At 45.6% G+C, this 17,743-nt stretch overlaps 1 long non-coding RNA gene and 2 gene segments (V, D, J or C); all 3 read right to left on the bottom strand.

Annotated features, from left to right (window-relative positions):
* Positions 1 to 17,743, bottom strand: part of LOC106729699 — a 387,064-nt gene that overhangs the window by 238,590 nt on the left and 130,731 nt on the right.
* Positions 10,733 to 12,634, bottom strand: LOC102516627. The segment is given in 2 exon segments: positions 10,733 to 12,195; positions 12,307 to 12,634. Coding segments are annotated over 2 exon segments (507 nt in total).
* On the bottom strand, positions 14,176 to 15,739 carry LOC116664836. The gene is made up of 3 exons (XR_004321311.1): positions 14,713 to 15,739; positions 14,402 to 14,605; positions 14,176 to 14,312 (listed from the first exon to the last, which is right to left on the bottom strand). It is a non-coding gene; the product is annotated as an uncharacterized LOC116664836 (long non-coding RNA).

The raw sequence follows: 17,743 nt of genomic DNA, 5'->3' as shown, positions 1-17,743 counted from the left end.
TAAAGGACCTAGCTGGTGCTAACTATGTCAAATCGATGGCCACTATACTAACTTCTGTTTATACTTTTTGATTCCAACAGGTCTGTCTCTCCAACTGAAGTCACCCTGCACCCTTTTCAACTAACCCAGGCACCTCATCCTCCTTAAAAGCTGGAAAAAGCAAGGACCCAACCATCCGCTGGCTGTGAAGTGGACCGGAGGGGGCCGTATGAGGGCTTGCTGACCGCACAGTCATCAGTTAAGCAGCTGGGGTTAAGCTGTGGCTTCGCCACACCTGTTAAAGGCAGCATCCACAGCAGAGGGCCAAGGGGCACCCTCTAGGGTGGAGGAAACTAACAGGCAGTGGACTCGAGAGCCTCTGAATGATTTAAAGTTTCTCTTCAAAAAAAAAAAAAAAAGGTACGTAAGGAAAGCATGTTATTCTCTAAGTGTTTTGACTATCCTCCTGGGAACTTCCTCCTTTCCCTCAGCTTGGAAAGATACTTTTTAGAATTTCCTGCATCAGTAGCCTCTTCTGCTAATCCATCTCACAGCTGGATATGGCATCCCAAATCACATTCTGTTTGTCATCATGGGAACCCACTAGCTTACCCCATTTATGATTTTTCCAGTATCGTCCCCTGTGTTTGTCTAGAAATCCCCAGACCACCCGAAGAAAAGTCTATTGGGTCTGGTAGATACATCTACTAAATGATGCTGTGAAACCACCGTGTTTTATTTAGTGACTCTCTTTTCCTTATTCATTAAAGATGCTTTTGTGGTATGTAGAATGGGAGGAGGAGTTTCCGCTTTCAGCGAGGTATAAGGGAGAAAGTACATTACTGATCTGCGCTAATCACGCTGATCCCTGGTTAGAGACAGCCGTGTAGATATTCCTCTTCCACGGTTTTGTAGCCTGTGCCCCAGAAGGACACAGATGTGTGTGTTGTCAGGAAAATATGCCACGGGCACATTACTGCGCAGGAACAGAGCAAGACGGAGCTGCTGTCCATTAGGGGGTCCTTGCTATGCTTAGGTTATATGCTTGCTGAGCAGGGAGGGGGGCCTCTTGGTAGCAAACTCCACATGGTGCACCTGTGTGAGTTCTTTCTCTGATGTAGAACTCACATTGGCAGAATTCGACAGGAGTTTGGCTACAATAGCCTTCAGACCATCAAAATGGGTCTCAACAGGCAGACTGGTTTTTCTGCATTGTTTTCCTGGGTCCCACAAAGGGTCCAGTCAATGTTTTTGGGTATTTTAAGCTTGGCCTGTCCCTCTTACTAATTGTTATTCTTGTCTAACTCCTACTCAGTGTTGTCATTAAGTGCGGGTATGTCGTTCAAAAACCACAGATCACAGTGCAAACGTGACAACGATGTTTGACAGAGACTAGGCAGGCTCACTGACCCTGGACAGTTAACAAGGGGAAAGAAGTGCCCCGCTGATGAGGAACAGGAGATTTCTCTCATCTCACAACAGGCTCCTTAGATCCCAAAGACACTCCCCAATATCCCCTCCTTTGTTCCCGCCTAAGTTTCTGCTAAGTGCCTTTTGTTTCAGGGCTGAGCTGAGGGAGGATGGAGACTAGCAGAACGACACTGCCACCACCAGGATGAAAACATGGTGAAGGACCTTGTAATAAACGACCCCGCAGCCCGGCCAGGAGCTGGAGCTGTCCTGACCAGCTACTTGGCAGACGGCTCCCGACTCGAGTGTTTCGTTTTTTCCCCTCTCCAAGCAATAAAAGCAGGTGTTTTTCACTTTGTCTTTCTGCCTCATTTGAAAATTCTTTCTCACTCTGCGGGCAAGAACCCACATATTTGGGAAGCAGCCTTGTCTACCCATTTGGTGGGCTTTTTTGGTTTGGGGGGTCCCTCTACCTGCAAACACCAGACACAAAGAACACTTTCAATTTCAGGTTGATCAATTCCACTCCACAGTCACCCCTTCCTCCACCCCATTCAGCACGAGTGGCTGTTGCCCCCTTTCCCCACAAGATTGTGGAACGGTGGTGACAGCGGGGAACTGGAACAGAAGACAACTAACACCTTCTTGAAAGCGCCTCCCTCATTCTTCAGCCTTCATATTCTACTACTTTAGCCCTGCAGGTCAAGAGTTAAACACTAGAGAAACGTTGCTTGTACCTAAGTAGCCCATTAAGTTCCCTTAAGAAAGCTCCCATCCCGCAGTCCCCGATTAGCTCTGTTACTTGTAGAGAAGTTTCTTTCAGCCTAGAAACCTTGCAAATAAGCAGAGAGAAGACAGGTAAAGTAAAAACTGCTGCTAACAACTGATGAGAGCTAACAATGCGGAGTTTTGCAGGAGCCCTGTGATCCCGCCCACGTGAACAAGCAGGACAAAGAAATGTTATGCTTTCTTTGAAGGCCAGGTGGCTCCAAGAAGCCTGCAACCCACCTTTACCCTTTAATCTTAAGCCCTCCGGCCTCCCTTCCCCTTTTCCCTCCTCAGTTTGTTGGCTCTCTGAATAAAGTTGCTATTCCTTGCCCCAGTACCTTGTCTCTCAACAAGGCTGGGTATTGGCCTGCGACGCAGCGAGCGGACGGGCAAGGACTAGTACAGACCCATCCTGCTTTCACACCAAGGCTCCCCTTTCATTTCACCACCTTCTCACTGGCTGGTTTTACTTGTCATTTTCGTTCTCTTAGGTGTTTCCCTGCCTTCCTTCAATCCCTAAGTTTCACGTTTTAGTTTAGTTCTTCCTTCACTTCTTTAGAGAGTTGTCTTTTAAAGAAAAAGAAAGAAAAGAAAGGAAAGATCTAGTTCCTGAGTTCAATCAACCTTTAAAAAAATGTCTCCCTGCTTTTGCCCTTTCTGTTCTTAATTTTTGAGCTTCTGGTTATACTTGGGTTATCCTGTTACTGAACTAGCTTTGTCTTGCTCGAGGCACAGAAAACAGAGACGCCAAGACTTGAGGCAGAGTTTCTTCTTAAGATAGACAAAGAGAGAGCACGGAAGAAAAAAACCCTCACCCCCTCCCCCCCGCACAGCTTGGGGCTGCGGTATTTATGGGATGAGGCCTAAAGCAGCAGGGCGCTGTGGGGCGTGGGGAGCGCCAGGAAAGGTGATTGGCAGGTGCGGGAGCACCATTCTGCGCAGGCATCACTAAGCTGCCGGCCTCTGCGTGTGTCAAAGGTCACGGGGCGCCCCGCGCATGCCCAGCGGGAGGGTGGCCGGTCCCTGAGTTAACCAGCTCAGCTGAAGTAGACGCAGCTGAGACTCCAAGTTCCTGGGAACTAAGTCAGGCCAACATCTTACTGTTCAGACTACAGGCTGCTTGGAGAACATGCAAGTGTTAAGGTGACCGTGATTAGTGAAGGCAGGTGGAGTGGATTTAACCCATGGCTTTACTTGTTGAGTGTGTTTAATTCTGTTGGGTGTGTAGACTTGGAATTTTTTTTTTTCTGACTCGTGATTATTTGGGGTGGGGGGAGGGGGTAAAAGGTGTGAATTTTCCTCTAGTCCATGGATTTTACCTTCCTCTTCATTTTTGTGATGCTGGGTGTTTCACAATACGCTCAACTTAATGGTATCCTTTTCCACTGTTGGAGCAAGTGGAGACACTTTTGTAGCTTTGCTGGTTGCTTTTCATGATGGGGGTTGTGAGTCCTCTTACTTTGTGACTCTCTTCTGTTTTGCAGGACTCTGTAAGTCCCCCCTCCCCTTTTCTTCTTTTTTCCTTCCCACTACTCACGTGCCAGAGGAGCCTTCTTCCTAACTTATTTACTTTTTTTCCCTCAGAAGCTGCACATTCGGAAGAGGATCGCTCTAAAACACGTGCCAGGTGCTTTTAAAGGAGTGTGCATGCTTTGAAAGCTTCTTCCTGCAGTCCCGCTCAGGTCTGATCTGGGGTTCATCTGGTGGTCCTGCCAACACCCTCTAACCACCAACCCCTTGCCGCTGTCACTGCCCCTCCTGCATCTTCGTAGCAGTTTGTCTGGTCCTCCTCCTGGGTAGGGAGAGGAGGGACTGGAGTGCTTGAAATAATTTGTAAAAATCAAAAGGCAGAAAATGCTGTAGTCACATGGTTTCTACTCCATCCTGGTGCGGGTGGACTTCTTGGTACACATGAATGTGAAATGACTTTCCTGCATCTGTCTGCTTTTGATTTTCTGAAATTGTTTCATCAAAGAAAATGATAATAAACAGTGTTCTGTAGGTGCCCAGCATTTGTTGTGTGATGAGAATTAAAAAAAAAAATTCACTAATTGACACAACATTGTAGACTGAATATACTTCAATAAAAAAAAATATTCACTGAGATAAACCTTTGAGGTGATGTTTCTAATGAACAATAGTTGGGGACCAGATCTATCTCTCAAATTCCAGACCAATTTATCCAACTCTATTTCCACCGTCTCTGCAATATCCTATAGCTGGAGTCTTCAGTCCTGGCATCCGTACCTGCCTGCATGGGCACTAGGCAGAGGACAAAGCCAAGATTATTCCAGAAGGAATAAGAATCAGCATAGCACGGTGTAAACATCACAGCCCTTTTGGCCGGACAGAGACAGAACTGGGTTCTCTCTTTCTTCATCCCTCTTTTTTTTTTTTTTTTTTTTTAGTTTAAGAAAAGAAATGAACTCCTGGTACCATGTTTTCTTATGCTGAAAATAAAGTGTTTCCTTTGCTTGTCTTGGTGATTAAGTAAAGTTCTGTATTTAAAGCAGACAATAGAGGACTTACAGAGCACGAAATAGAGAGAAGTATGCACCAATAAATATTTAACATGACAAATTTTGTCCAGTTTTTCAAAAATCTCTACTGTTTTCCAGCGACAGAGTCTTAGTTCCTGAGCTTGGGCTGGGACGTGCCAAGCCTCCCCTCTTTCCATCTTCATCCCACAAAAAGCTTTATGGCTGATTGAACTAATCAAACATGTCACCTCCCCCAGGAGGCAGGGGGTTACCCAGAGGAGCCTGATGTCCACGGCAAGATCAGCGGCAGGATGAACTTTCCAGCAATGGTGTCTGATGCTCAGCAGCGAAGAGGAATGGAAGTTCTGGGCTCTCTCGGCAACACCCCCAGCCGCGGGGGCACCGCCTACAGGAGAGGGGGACTCCTTGGTCCAAATGTTGGACCTCTTGTTTATTTTGTAACATGGAGGATGTAAACAGGCTCCAGTCTCACGTGAGGGTTCTTAGGGAAGTTGAAGTTTGAGGAAATCATATGAAAAAGGAAAAAGGGAAAAGAGGAGAGTGGTTAGGGATAGGACAGGAGGGAAGAGCTGGAAGGGAAGGACTAAAACCTGACACAAACGTACGCTTCAGGAGCGCGAGAGCCAGAAACTAACGGAACATTGTAAATCAACAATACGCCAGTCAAAAAAAGCAAAACAAAAAAATTTAAAATAAGTAAGAGCAAGAAGAAAATTGTAGAGCCATACACTAGGATTGTAATTTTATCAATCTTACAAATTTCTCTTGGTAAAAGGTCTCAACCTTTAATATGAACAAAAATCGCCAGGGGCTTGGAAAAATAATATGTACTCCTATAACTCACCTCCAGAAAGTCTGACTCTGAAATTCTGACTCTGTCCTAGAATTTACCTGCTTACCCTAACCCTCAGTGAGGCAGGTGGTCTCAGACCTCACTTTTTTTTTTTTTTTTTTTTTTTTTGCGTAGAGATTCTTAATAGGCTAAACTAATTAAAAAAAAAAAAAAGAGAGACCACTTTATTAAATTACATGTTAAAATTTAAGTAGAACAAGAAGAATGTTCCTGGGAAAGGGAATATTTAATGGATAGATTTAGGTCCTGGAAATTGCATTTAAAAAAAGAATCAACAGGAAATAAGAAACCAAATTGAAAACAATGTGAATGAAGCTGAGGGAGGAGAATTTCCCAGGGCTTAGGGTATAGTCAGTATTGGCAAATGCTTCAAAGCGATCACACCAGTCAGAGAAACAGAAATAAGTCTTTGTCCCAGCAAGCATATAATTTTAGTCCTCAGAAGAATAGTTTCATAAGAATGGAAGTAGTCCCCCCAAAGCAGAAGACGGCATTCAAAGCACTGACTCCTCTGTGACAAAAGCAAAGGGGTTAGTTACTGAGTAAGACTTGGATTTGGAGAAGAGCAAAAATGGACAGTAAGGAACATTCACTTTTGAGCTGCTGTTTCAAGGGGTCCGAATGAAGTTTTGCCTGGGACAAAAGTATATTTGGACTTCTGGGAGTAAGACAAGTGGGTTCAGCTTACACTGAAATAAGAGCAGATGTGACTGGGAAGAGTATACAAACTTTTCTAGAGATGATTGGTGGGTGGCGTAGAAATAACCAGTTTTGTAAAGAGATGATCAAATTTTAGAGGAGGTGTTTTGAATCCTTTATCTGCTCTACAGAATTGCACGGATCTCCCTAGGTAGGGGTAAAGCCACAACGCCTGCTTTCACCTACACTCATGTGGAATTATTGTCTCACTACAGTTTGGACCACACACCTGAGGGCTTTTCAACTGTCTGCATATCAATTTGCAGTTGCACATCAGATGTGTTTCCACTGAGTACATACATATTCATCTGTCTCCTTCCTCAACTCCATAGAAGCTAATTAGTGACCGGGGGGAGGAGGGGTCTGACATTATCACACTTAAAATTAGCACGCTTTTTGTGTGACTTGGATTTAACTCCTAAAAAAGAAATTAACCAGAGTCTTCACTTGGTCTGATATTATTCTAAAAACTAAGGATTTGGTCGCTCCTCTGATCCTTTCTCTTTTCCTAGGTTTTTTGTATCCAGCAAAAGCAAGTTATCCTTCACCCCTCCCACGTGGTGGATATCTCTTGGGTGTCCTGGCCCCTAATTAGAGAACTGAACTCCACTCTTTGGAATTCTTGATGCATAAGGTCAAAGTCACAGACTCTCAGCTGCCATGTTGTTCAAAATAACTCAACCCATTTGGCTAATGTTGAGTTTTCTAGAAGCACAGTTTTTAGCAAAACAGAATCTTTTTTTTTTTTTCCTATTTTCTGGATTTGTAATCTAGCATGAGAGAAGGCTGATCCTTCTCAATGTGGCTGGAAGGCTGACGTCTGAATCTATAATCATCTCATAACTACGCAATTTAAGAAATGAAGGAGGCGGTCTATAATAAGGGAGAACAAACGGAGCCAACACGGTGGGAAAAGAAATGAGCTGTCGAATGTGCCATGTCACAGGTTCAGGACTTCAGTCTGGTTTCTTCCAGAGAAAATCCTATGTTCTTGTTTTGGGGTTTCATAGGATATGCTTTAACATTGCAAGAAATTTCCATATGGCTTATGACAGCTCTAGTTAGTTTCTGTTATTTCCTCTTTCAACCTGCTACACCACCTGCTTCCTGAGCTGGGCCAGGATGAGTTTGTGCATTAAGATCAGCTAATACTTACCACTGTGGATTCACTGCTGGCACAGAGATACACGGCTGAATCCTGCAGCGCCGCAGGCTGGATCTTCAGGGTACAGGATGAGTTTTGGTAGCACACAGCTGAAAACCTCTCCTTGGGCATCCCTGTTTTATCAAGTTCATTATTATTTTGGAAGGAAATCAAGAACTTGAACTCTTTTGCTGGGATCTGTTGATACCAGCAAACATAATTGTGTCCCTTTCTTGGGACACAGTACATTTCCGCTTTCTGTCCTGTCCCTTTGACCAGGTGCCCGGGAGTCTGGGTGACTTCTGCTTCAAGGAAGCCTGTGAAGAAAGCACACAGAAGTTGGAGCCTTCGTCCCTAAGGGAGTCGGCTGACATGGACAACAGGCTACGAGCAGGGGGCTGACAAGATCAGGACAGGAACTTACCTGCACCCAGGAGACAAAGGACCATGAGGCCGAGGACCGTTTGGCACATGGCAGAATCAGGAAAAGAGCAGAGGCATGTGGCTTTCTCCGAGGTTCTTTCTTCCCGGTGAGCAGCTTCTCTGTGACGTGCCCACTTCCTAGAACCGAGCAGTCTTTATATAAAGGCACACTTGCTTTTGTCACAGAGAAATCACTCCTTCAGATGCCGCCTTCAACTTGTTCATGGAATACTTCCATTCCTTATACTCTTAGGAAGTTATTTCCCTAAAGATTAGCATTGTATACTTACCGGGGGAAGAACTTACGTTCGCTTCTCTGCCTGCTTCTCTTGGAAGCGTTTGACAGTATTGACTATCGACTATGTGCTAAGTCCTGGAAATTTCTCTTCCTTCAACTTCATTCACATCATTTTCAACTACATTTCTTATTTCCTGTCCTTTCTTTATTTTTATTTTATTCTTTGATTTTTAATATTTTTTATTTGCAGTTCCCAGAACTGAAATCTATCCATTAAATTTAGAATCCTGCTCTGCACAAGTGAAAACCAAATGGAATATATGACACAACTCAGTCACTGGAAAACAGGCAGCACAGGGCTCTGATTTGTCTCAAGTCAGAAACAAATGGGGGCAGTGTCTACACACAATGAGGAGGGAAAAACAGAGCCTGTAAATCTTCTGAGTTGATGAGATAGAAGTGAAAAGTTGGAACAAAGGCAGCTAGAAGCTGTGAGGAAGACCGCCAGAGAGGAAGGAGCCACAGCAGAACGCCGAAAATCTTCACAGGGATCAAAACCAATTTTTGTCTCAGCAATAAGCTGTGTCTGTGTAGATGGAACTTTAAAAACATAGAGGGAGACTGCAGAAAAGCTTAAAGCTTCAGCAGGATCCCCAGAATGGTCACCCTTTAGTAGCGGGACAAAATGAGGCTAGAGCAGGAGTGGGCAAGTCACAGCCCGGGGTCTGGCTGCCTTTTACGTAGACGGTTGTACTGGGGTGAGAGTCACTTCCAAGATGGCAGCAGGAGGAGCTTTAAGTATCTGATTTCCAGAGAAAAAACCGTAACCTGAAAATTTAGGAACAAGCATTTAAAACCTCTGAAAATTATCCTACGAGCATACAGCAAATGGAGAAACAGTCACTCAAGACAATCTACTAAATCTCAGGAGGAGCAGTGAGAGTCGGTGGCTTCTGAGCCATGACTCCCCGCCTCCACCAGCCCAAGCTCTGTGGCAGGAGCTCTAACCCACGTGGATGTGGTCCAGAACTCAGGGATCCCCCAGGTTCTCCCCAGGGAGGGACAGGCTGCCAGGCCCTCTCATCCCCACCAGCCCTGCAGTGTAGAAATTCTGTTTCTGGCCATTACAGCCCCGAGGTCTGGGGTCCCTTCTTCCACCCAGCACCCACTCATAGCGTGGACTCTCTACTCCAGGAACAGTAGTCCAAGAAGACGAGGCCCCAGTCTTCCTCTTCCTGGCTTGCTCATAGCATGGAGAGTCCACGCTGGGAGGGGCAAGTCAAGAAGACCAGGGCATCCTACCCCACCCAGGGACCCACTCAGAGAGCAGGGGTATCATTTCAAGGGAAGTGCATCCCTGTCTCTGCCCTGGCCCTGAAGCAGCGGGCTAGGGCGAGAGGCGGGCCACAAGGACACAGAGCTTCATAGCTCTCCTTTGCCTTAAGGATCTGCCCAGCTTTGCTGCCATTTCTTAGAACTGTGCTGCAGCCTAAGACCTGCTTTCCTTCCTTCCTCCCTTTGCCTCCTTTTCCTACCTCACTCCTTCCCGTCAGGGTCACAGATCTCCATCTCCCAGCCGCCTCCCATTTTCTCCCACAGCCATTTTCTCTAATAAATCCCTCGCAAGACTAACCCAAGCTTGGTATCAGCTTCTTAGAGGACTTGAATTAAGGCAGCTTTCTTAAGGGCCATCAGTATTAAACTCCGCTGAAATAACAGATATTCGTAACAAATAAAATGATAGTCCAGAAAATAGTTGGTTCCTGTAAGCCCATCTGATGGCACTGGATCTGCACAGAAGCTCTCTCTTCCAAGATTCCCTGGTTTGACTGCTGGGAAATGACATTGCTGAATGTAAATGAGAGAAGGCAGAGGAGGCCAAACGTGGGATGACTCAGAACCGCAGAAGAAACCACTGACCCCTGGATAAATGGAATCACGTAGCGCCTGTCCTTCTGTGACTGGCTTATCGCTCAGCGTAATGTCCTCAGGGTTTATCTGTGTTGTCTTGAATTGCAGCATTTCCTTCCCTTCAGCTGTATGTATACACCATATTGTACTTACAGTTTTGTGAGGAAGGTAAAGCTCATGTTAAGTGTTCTGACCACAATAAAAATTTTTTTTTATTTTATTCTTTCTCCTTTGCTGTCTCCAAACTCTCAGAGCATCCAACATCACAACCTCCCATTTTTTCTATCAGATTCCCCCAAGAATTTCATTCCCTCCTTCCCTAAATGTGTCCTCACATTTTTAGTGACCGTCACACGCCCTGGAGGACAAGACAGTTCCCTGCCACTCTGCTTATCGACAGCAAACCATATCGACCACATCGGCAGCCCCTTTCCCTCTTCTCCTCCCCCATCACATCTCCCAAAACCGTCCACGTATGAGGATCAGACGGGGCACCCGGAACAGCAAGAGCATCTGTATCTCCAGTCCCGGGTCTCACCTTCCCTTCATCTGGACCAGAAAAGAGACGTGTCTGTTCTCTTCATTTCTCTCCTTGTATTTGCGAGGATGTGGCGTGTTTACAGAATCGGAGGGCGGGCTCCTCCGCCCCCTGGTGGAATGCTTTGGCCATTCACTCAAGATACATCCGTTTTATACATAGGCTGTATCCGGGAAATAGGGTAAGTGAGAAGAGACCCCAGAGAAACCTGGCCTGAATACTTAATTTTATAGAAGAAAAAATTTTAATCTAGGCAGAAGAATAAAGAGACACAAGCTTTAATCATTAGTAGGCAAAGGGTTGCAAATGTGTGGAAAGCAGGACATTGAAGTTAGAGGGTCGTTAGCCCAGCTGACAGTTTATAGCTGCCCTGGTTTTCACTTAACAGCACCAGAATTGGATGCTGGGCAGCACCTCTCGGCCTCTTGATGAGAGACTTGGAAGCTTGTGGTGTTGCTCGTGAGCATATGTGGCGACGGAATAACTACTGCACAGTCGGACCATGTACGTGTTCCTCAAAATTAAAGCGGGCACACATCCTCATCTTCTGAGTCCGGCATCGCTCACCAATGCCAATTCCTTCTCCCAGGGGTGAACTGTACTCACTCCTGCATCCATGTATTCAATCAGCCATCATAAATGTTTCAGTCTAGTAAAGGGTGTAAGTCACGTATCGGCCTTTAGAAAGTTGTTCTGGTCGATTGCAGGAGTCTTTTTTTTTTTTTTTTTTTTTCCAGACGAGCTGCAGCATTTGATATTATTTATTAACATGAAAAACAGAGGGCAAACTCTAGTCATTTCAATATATCTTCCATAGCACTGCTTCTAGCTTTTGATATAAGTCCTATTGATTCCACTTAAATGGTTCAGAGACAGATCTGTATCCGGCAGGATAGTTAAATACATTGTGAATAATGCATGCTCCAGGTGAGTCACTTGTCTTCAAATCTGGCACAAATTTTAGCAGTTCTCATTTTCCCTACTTGATGAGAAAACTCTGAGACCACATTAGCATGCCTACGAGGGCAGTTTCTTCCCCTAAAGGCAGGGATTCGTGAGAGTGGGGCAACCTCTCACCTGGGCCTGTCAACATGTTTCTAACTCTCCAACTTAGATTAAACAAACAAACAAACAAAAACCAAAGGAAGAAAGTTCCTATTTATCTACTGAAGAGAACCGAACGGGTGATTAAGGTGTCCTGGGAAATTACCACAAACTGAACGTCGGATAAGAGGAACCACTTTTCCCACTCTTGGCATAACTGTTGATGGTTTCTGTAGGTTTATGCCCCACTTCTATCTACAAAGGCGATCACGACAGTCACAAACCCACTTCCTCCTGTGGTTGTAAGAAGGGAGGGAGGTCTTCACAAGACCCTTGGATCTGGGAAACAGAGAGGTTTATGAACAGAGGGGAGGGAACCCTTCAGCTCTGTGTCTCTACTGCTGGCACAGAGATACACGGCCGAGTCCCCCACGCCTGCCGAGCGGATGTCCAGAGAACAGGAAGAGGTGTTGAGCCGCCTGGACTGGAAATTGTCAGAGGTGTCGGTTTCCCTGTTTAACTGTGTATCGTAGTAGTAAAGCAGCAGTTTTGGTGGTTGGCTGGGCTTTTGTTGGTACCAGTACATGGTATCATGATTCAGAGTCTGAGAACAATTCAGGGTCACTGGTTTTCCCGTCCTGGTCACCCAGTATCTTGGGGTCTGGTTGACCATGGCACCCACGGGACCTGCAAGGAGAGGAGGAAGATGCTGAGACAGTAAAGGAGAGTAACGTTGCTGCCACAGAGCTGGGGACGAAATAGCGTTAGTCAGAGATGTCCTTTCTGACCAGGACTCACCTGCTCCAAGGAGACAAAGGGCCACACAGTGGAGAAGCCTGGGACCCATGGCAGGGCCAGAACAGGACTGAGGCATCTGTCTGTTCAGCACTCTGGTCTCTGGCCTGGGAGGTGGGACTTCACTGCATCCCTGGTCCCTCATAGGCGGATGCGCCTGTGATGCTGCTGTTGATTGCAGCACGGCAAGGGCCCTGCTTGCTGTGACACTGTCCACGGCTTCCTGCTGGGCAGAGGCGCTGGGCTCAGCTGGGTCAGGAAGGAAGTGCTGTGGTGGACCCTGACTTGCCTCTGTTCCTCTATTTGCCGCAGGTCCATCCAGGCTTCCCCTGCTCAGTCCTCGTTTCCTTCATCCTATAAGGCAGTTTCGAGGTTCCTCATCGCATCAGCAATTTTTGCTGAAGGCTCACTTAGAAACCTGTTGTGATAGTGACTTTGTGTTTTGCTGTTCCCAACACGGGTGGATGACTGATGTCTGCAAAGTAGCCTGACCTTCATACAGGCATCAAGCCCTGGAATCCCCCCATGTATATCCACTTTTCAGAGAGTAACTAGGAAATGCTCTATAACTTTTGTCCATCAGTGACACCAGAATACCTCCTTGTGGCCGATAGAAAAGTGCCTCCAAGCAGCCTTCCTACACTGGCTGGAGGAAATCTGCGAAGGAGAGAGATGCTAGGGCTTAGAAATGTATCTGGCTCCTCATTCTGCTCCTACCAGAGCCAGAACCCTCCGGCCACCGCAACACCAGGGCCCCGATAAGCCTCACTAAGAATGCCAGCGCCCTATTGCAACAACTGGAAGTGACCTCAGAAATGTCCAGGACTGGCGGACACACATCTGTATAGAGTGCTGACCCGTGCTTTTCACACTAAGAAATCAGACACAATGGATAAAGGAAAGCTGACTTTATCTGTAACAACTGACCTGGCTATTCCACTCTAAAAAGGGATTTTTAAAAGTATTTGGGAGGTGGGGGTGGTATAGCTCAGAGGCAGAGCACGTGCCTAGCATGCACATGGTCCTGGGCTCAATCCCCAGTACTGCCATTAGCAGCAACAACAAAAAAGACATCAAGACACCAAGACATTTCCCCCATTTAAGCCTTGATACCAGAGTATTTCAGCCTTCCAAAGCAACCCCAGTAGCTACAACCAAATGAAGTTTCCAAAGATGAGGATAAAAATACTTGGAAGTAGATTTCTGCTAAACCAATCTATGCTAACTTAAACTCATTATCCGCATTTCCACCATTGTCAGGGGGCAACCTGCACAGCTGGAGTAAATGCATTTTGATTCACTATTTGTATTTCCATCAGGGAGACTTGTTTATCCTGTGATAAAAAGGCACGTAAAGATGTTGCCATAAGCATGGTCACAATCGCTCTTACATCCGAGCAGCAAGACAGGCAAGAAACCTGCTGTGACTTACACCAGCATAACACACACATATTTAAAAAAATAGATTAAATACATTTGCATAGACTGAGTTCTATGTAAGGAGCCCCCAAAATCCCCCAAATCACAAATCTCCCCATCCAGATTTTCTGGAAGTACTCTGGTCTTTCAAGAGTTAATTCTAGCTTTTCCTCTCTTCTCTCCCTGGGGGGAGGAGGCAGTGGGAAAGACTCTTGTTTAGGGCTGCCCATGCTGAGAGGAGACAGGGCGGATGTGGTTTTGCACAGCAAGGACGCGACACTGAAGCACTGTGTCTAGGCTGCTGGCACAGAAGTAAACCCCCGAGTCCTCTGGCTCTGCAGGGTGGACCTTCAGAGTGGAATACGTCCCTTCAGTCCTTTCGGCAGAGAATCGGTCTTTGAGCATCCCCGATGCATCCCGTACAGTGTCTCTTAGGAAGGACATCAGAAACTTCATCTCTTTCCCCACAGCATGTTGGTACCAAACAAGATACTCATGTCCAGAAACCGGGTCGCATCTCACACTCACGGCCTGTTTCTTCTCTATGACCCTGTGGCTGGGGAACTGAGCGACTCCAGCCAACAGGTGTCCTGGGGGAAGAGACGAGAACATAGAATACATGACAAGAATGGACTAGGAAAAGGGCAAAGTGGAGATTTTCAAATTTCTAAGGACTCACTTGCTCCCAGGAGGCAAAGGGACACCAAGCTGAGAAGCCTGGAAACCATGGCAGGGTCCAGATAAAAATGAGAACTTTTCCAGGTGAGAGGCCTTGCGAGGGTGAGCAGAAATGAAAGCAAATTCATATCCTGGTGGCCCCCTAGGTGTGGCCTGGCAGTGACATCACCGTGTTAGCCGCTGTCCACCGTCTCAGGAGCTCCCTCTAGGAAAGAACAAATTTTCTCCATAAAAAAATCACCCCCTTGAGGGGTGATGAAAACCTGATACCCATAAAAATCGGCCTGTTTATGCATTTAAGTAGGTATTAACCTCATCTGTGTTCCATCTCTACCTCCGTCATCACGTCGCATTCTCCTCTTCCAGCGTGTCAAGTCCCCTCTGCCTCCCTCTTACAGGGGTACGATCGATTGCATTAGGGCCCAGCCGGATAACCTGGAATAATCTCTCCTTAAGATCTTAATCACACTTGTAAAGTCCATCTTTGCCGTCTAAGGCAACAGTCACAGGTTCCAGGGATGGGGACATGGGATGGGGGTCTTTGCGGGGGAAGTGGCACTGGGGGTCATTATTCAGCCAGCCACGCAACACAATATGTTTCATTGATCAGTTTGGAAATGTTTATGGCTATCATTTTCCTGGAATACAAAGGAATCAACTTCAGCTGCAGGCTTCTTGCCCCGCCTGAAGTTTAGGAAGCAGCGGAGTGGAGGCCAAGAAGAAAGCACTGAGTCGGGGTCTGTCTGAGGGCTCTGAGTCTGGGGAGCAAGGACGATTAACAGCAACATCGCGAGTCAGCTTAATAGAGACTCTGGAGATCCAAAGGTGGGGAATTTATACATAAATAAGTCACAGGGATGTAATACACAGCACAGGGAATGAAGTCAATATTTTATGATAACTTTGTATGGTGAGTAATCTATAAATTATTGAATTACGATGTTGTACACCTGAAACTAATATAGTATTTTAAGTCAACTAGACTTCAATTTTAAAAAGCATATATGAAATTAAATGGGACTTTTATTAATTGTTCTTAAATAATTGTATGTACTATGTATTAATGTATAAAGTATTTCCCCTTTGACAATTTATCTTAAGCATCCCTACCAGAATAAATAAATTACCTATTTGGTTTTCTTTTACTTTCTTTGTGCCTGTGAAGGGAAGCACAATACATGCAAATGAGATCAGATCATACATTCTAGGTCCATAACATTTTTTCAGGGCTTTTGTAGCCATCAAAAGTTTACCTATGATTGATGGATAAAAGTAACAAACTCAATTAAAAAATAAGAAATTCTTTCGGTAAAAGAAAAGGGGAGGGATAAATTGGGAGTTCAGGATTTGCAAATACTGACTGGTATATATAAAATAGATAAACAAGTTTATACTGTATAGCACAGGGAACTATAATTGATATCTTGTAGTAGCTTATGGTGAAAAGGAATATGAAAACGAATATATGTAGGTTCATGTATGACTGAAGCATTGTGCTGTACACCAGAAACTGACACAACATCGTAAACTGACTAGACTTCAATAAAAATATTAAAAAATACCTTGTAATGGCCTATAATGGAAAACAATATGAAAAGTAATATATATCTACAAATGAATTACTGTGCTGTGCACCAGAAATTAACACTTTTTTTTTTTAGAAGAGATAGAAATGGTTGAGAAGCAATAATGAAAAACAAAAGGGACATCAGTACCAATGAGGATCATTTACAGAAACCGGTTAACACTGCTAGTTAATGCCTGCAAGAGACGTTCAATTCCCTATCACTCTACTTCCATGGGGAAGTCCGGACCTGGGGACGGTAAGTCTAGGTTATGACAAGCATGATGGTGGTTATACGACAGTACTTATGTGATCCTGAATTTCCCGTGAGGCTTCAAACACAGGCCTCTTTAGAAGCCAATGCCACTGAAGTCTCGCTGACTGTATTAATATGTGGGCTGTAATGGAGCATATGCAACGTAAAATGATGGGCTTTGAAAACTCCCGCAACCCAGAATTAATTATACGTGAAACTCCAGAGAAGACTTTGTGGTCGTGGATCCCACAAGGACGTGACCAGAGAAGGCAATGCGTGCACTTGAAGTGGAAGAACGCAGTACCCTGGGAGGCACCGTTGTGCACTCTTTGTTTTCTATGACCCGGGCAGCCTGGCGTGGACTCCGAGGTTTCTAGGATGGCTGACACAAGTAAGCAGACAGAAGCCACCAATGACGACTACAATGAAGAGGCAGACCCCTCAGTTAGATAAGGAATAGAAAGAATTCAAGTATTTCTGAAGAGAAGAGGTCAAAACATCCAAAAAAAGAGTACCTGTGTCCAGCACGTTTGATATTCTGTTCTTTTAGTTCTTTGCATGTGTATTGTGAGGATGATGAAGTGCAATGTTTCATGTATGTTGAAATTATTAGTATTAAAAATGCACCTCTGGGAATGTAAAATGATACAGCCACTCCGGAAAATAATTTGGCAGTGTCTCTACAAAGTAAGGATGCACTTACCATATAACCCAGCAATCTCACTCCTGGGCACAAACTGATCCCAGAGAAACAGGAACTTATGTCCATACAGAATCCTGTACACGGATGTTTAAATATAGTCAAAACCTAGAAATAACTAAAATATCCTACAAAGGGGAATGGCTAAACAAACCACGGTACATCCACGCCGTGGACTGTCACCCTCTGAGAAATGTGTAAGAAGTGCCAGGAACCAGCCCCCTCCTGCCTTCCTACCAAAAGCTTCCTGACATGATGGCTTGTTACATTCTGTTCTTGCCTTCCCTGGGGTAGAACACCAAACCCACGTCCTTGTGCTGATGGCTGTTGGCGGGGCGGTGCTGGGAAGACTGCTGAGGACGGCTGGGGGCTGGAGCCGGAAGGGGAAGCAGAGGTTTTCTGCACGGGGAGGGGTGACTCTGCAGCGCTGTGCCCATGCTGCTGGCACAGAGGTACGTGGCCGAGTCCCTGGGTTCTGCCGGCTGGATATTCAGGGTGGAGAAAGATTTGTTAGTCATCGTAGCTAAGAATCGGTCCTTGGGCATCCCTGTGTCATCCACAGGATCTTGGTTGTTGAAGTAAATCAGCAACGCTAGTCCCTGCTCCGAAGTCTGTCTGTACCAAAAAAGAGCAGCGTGGCCTGATGCTGGCTCACATCCCAGGGTTACTGCTTGTCCCATTCCTGCTACTTGGTGCCTGGGTGTCTGGGTGACTCCAGCATCTGTGGGCTCTGCGGAGGGGGACAGAGTTTGGGGACAGAGTCAGAAACATAACTGGAATCATAACTGGAAATATCCAAAAATGCAGATTCTTTGTTTCTGGG

This window comes from Camelus ferus, chromosome 7, assembly GCF_009834535.1.
Source record: "Camelus ferus isolate YT-003-E chromosome 7, BCGSAC_Cfer_1.0, whole genome shotgun sequence".
NCBI classification, from domain to species: domain Eukaryota; kingdom Metazoa; phylum Chordata; class Mammalia; order Artiodactyla; family Camelidae; genus Camelus; species Camelus ferus.
Note: the sequence above shows the minus strand (reverse complement) of the source record. Positions and strands in the feature narration are given on the sequence as shown.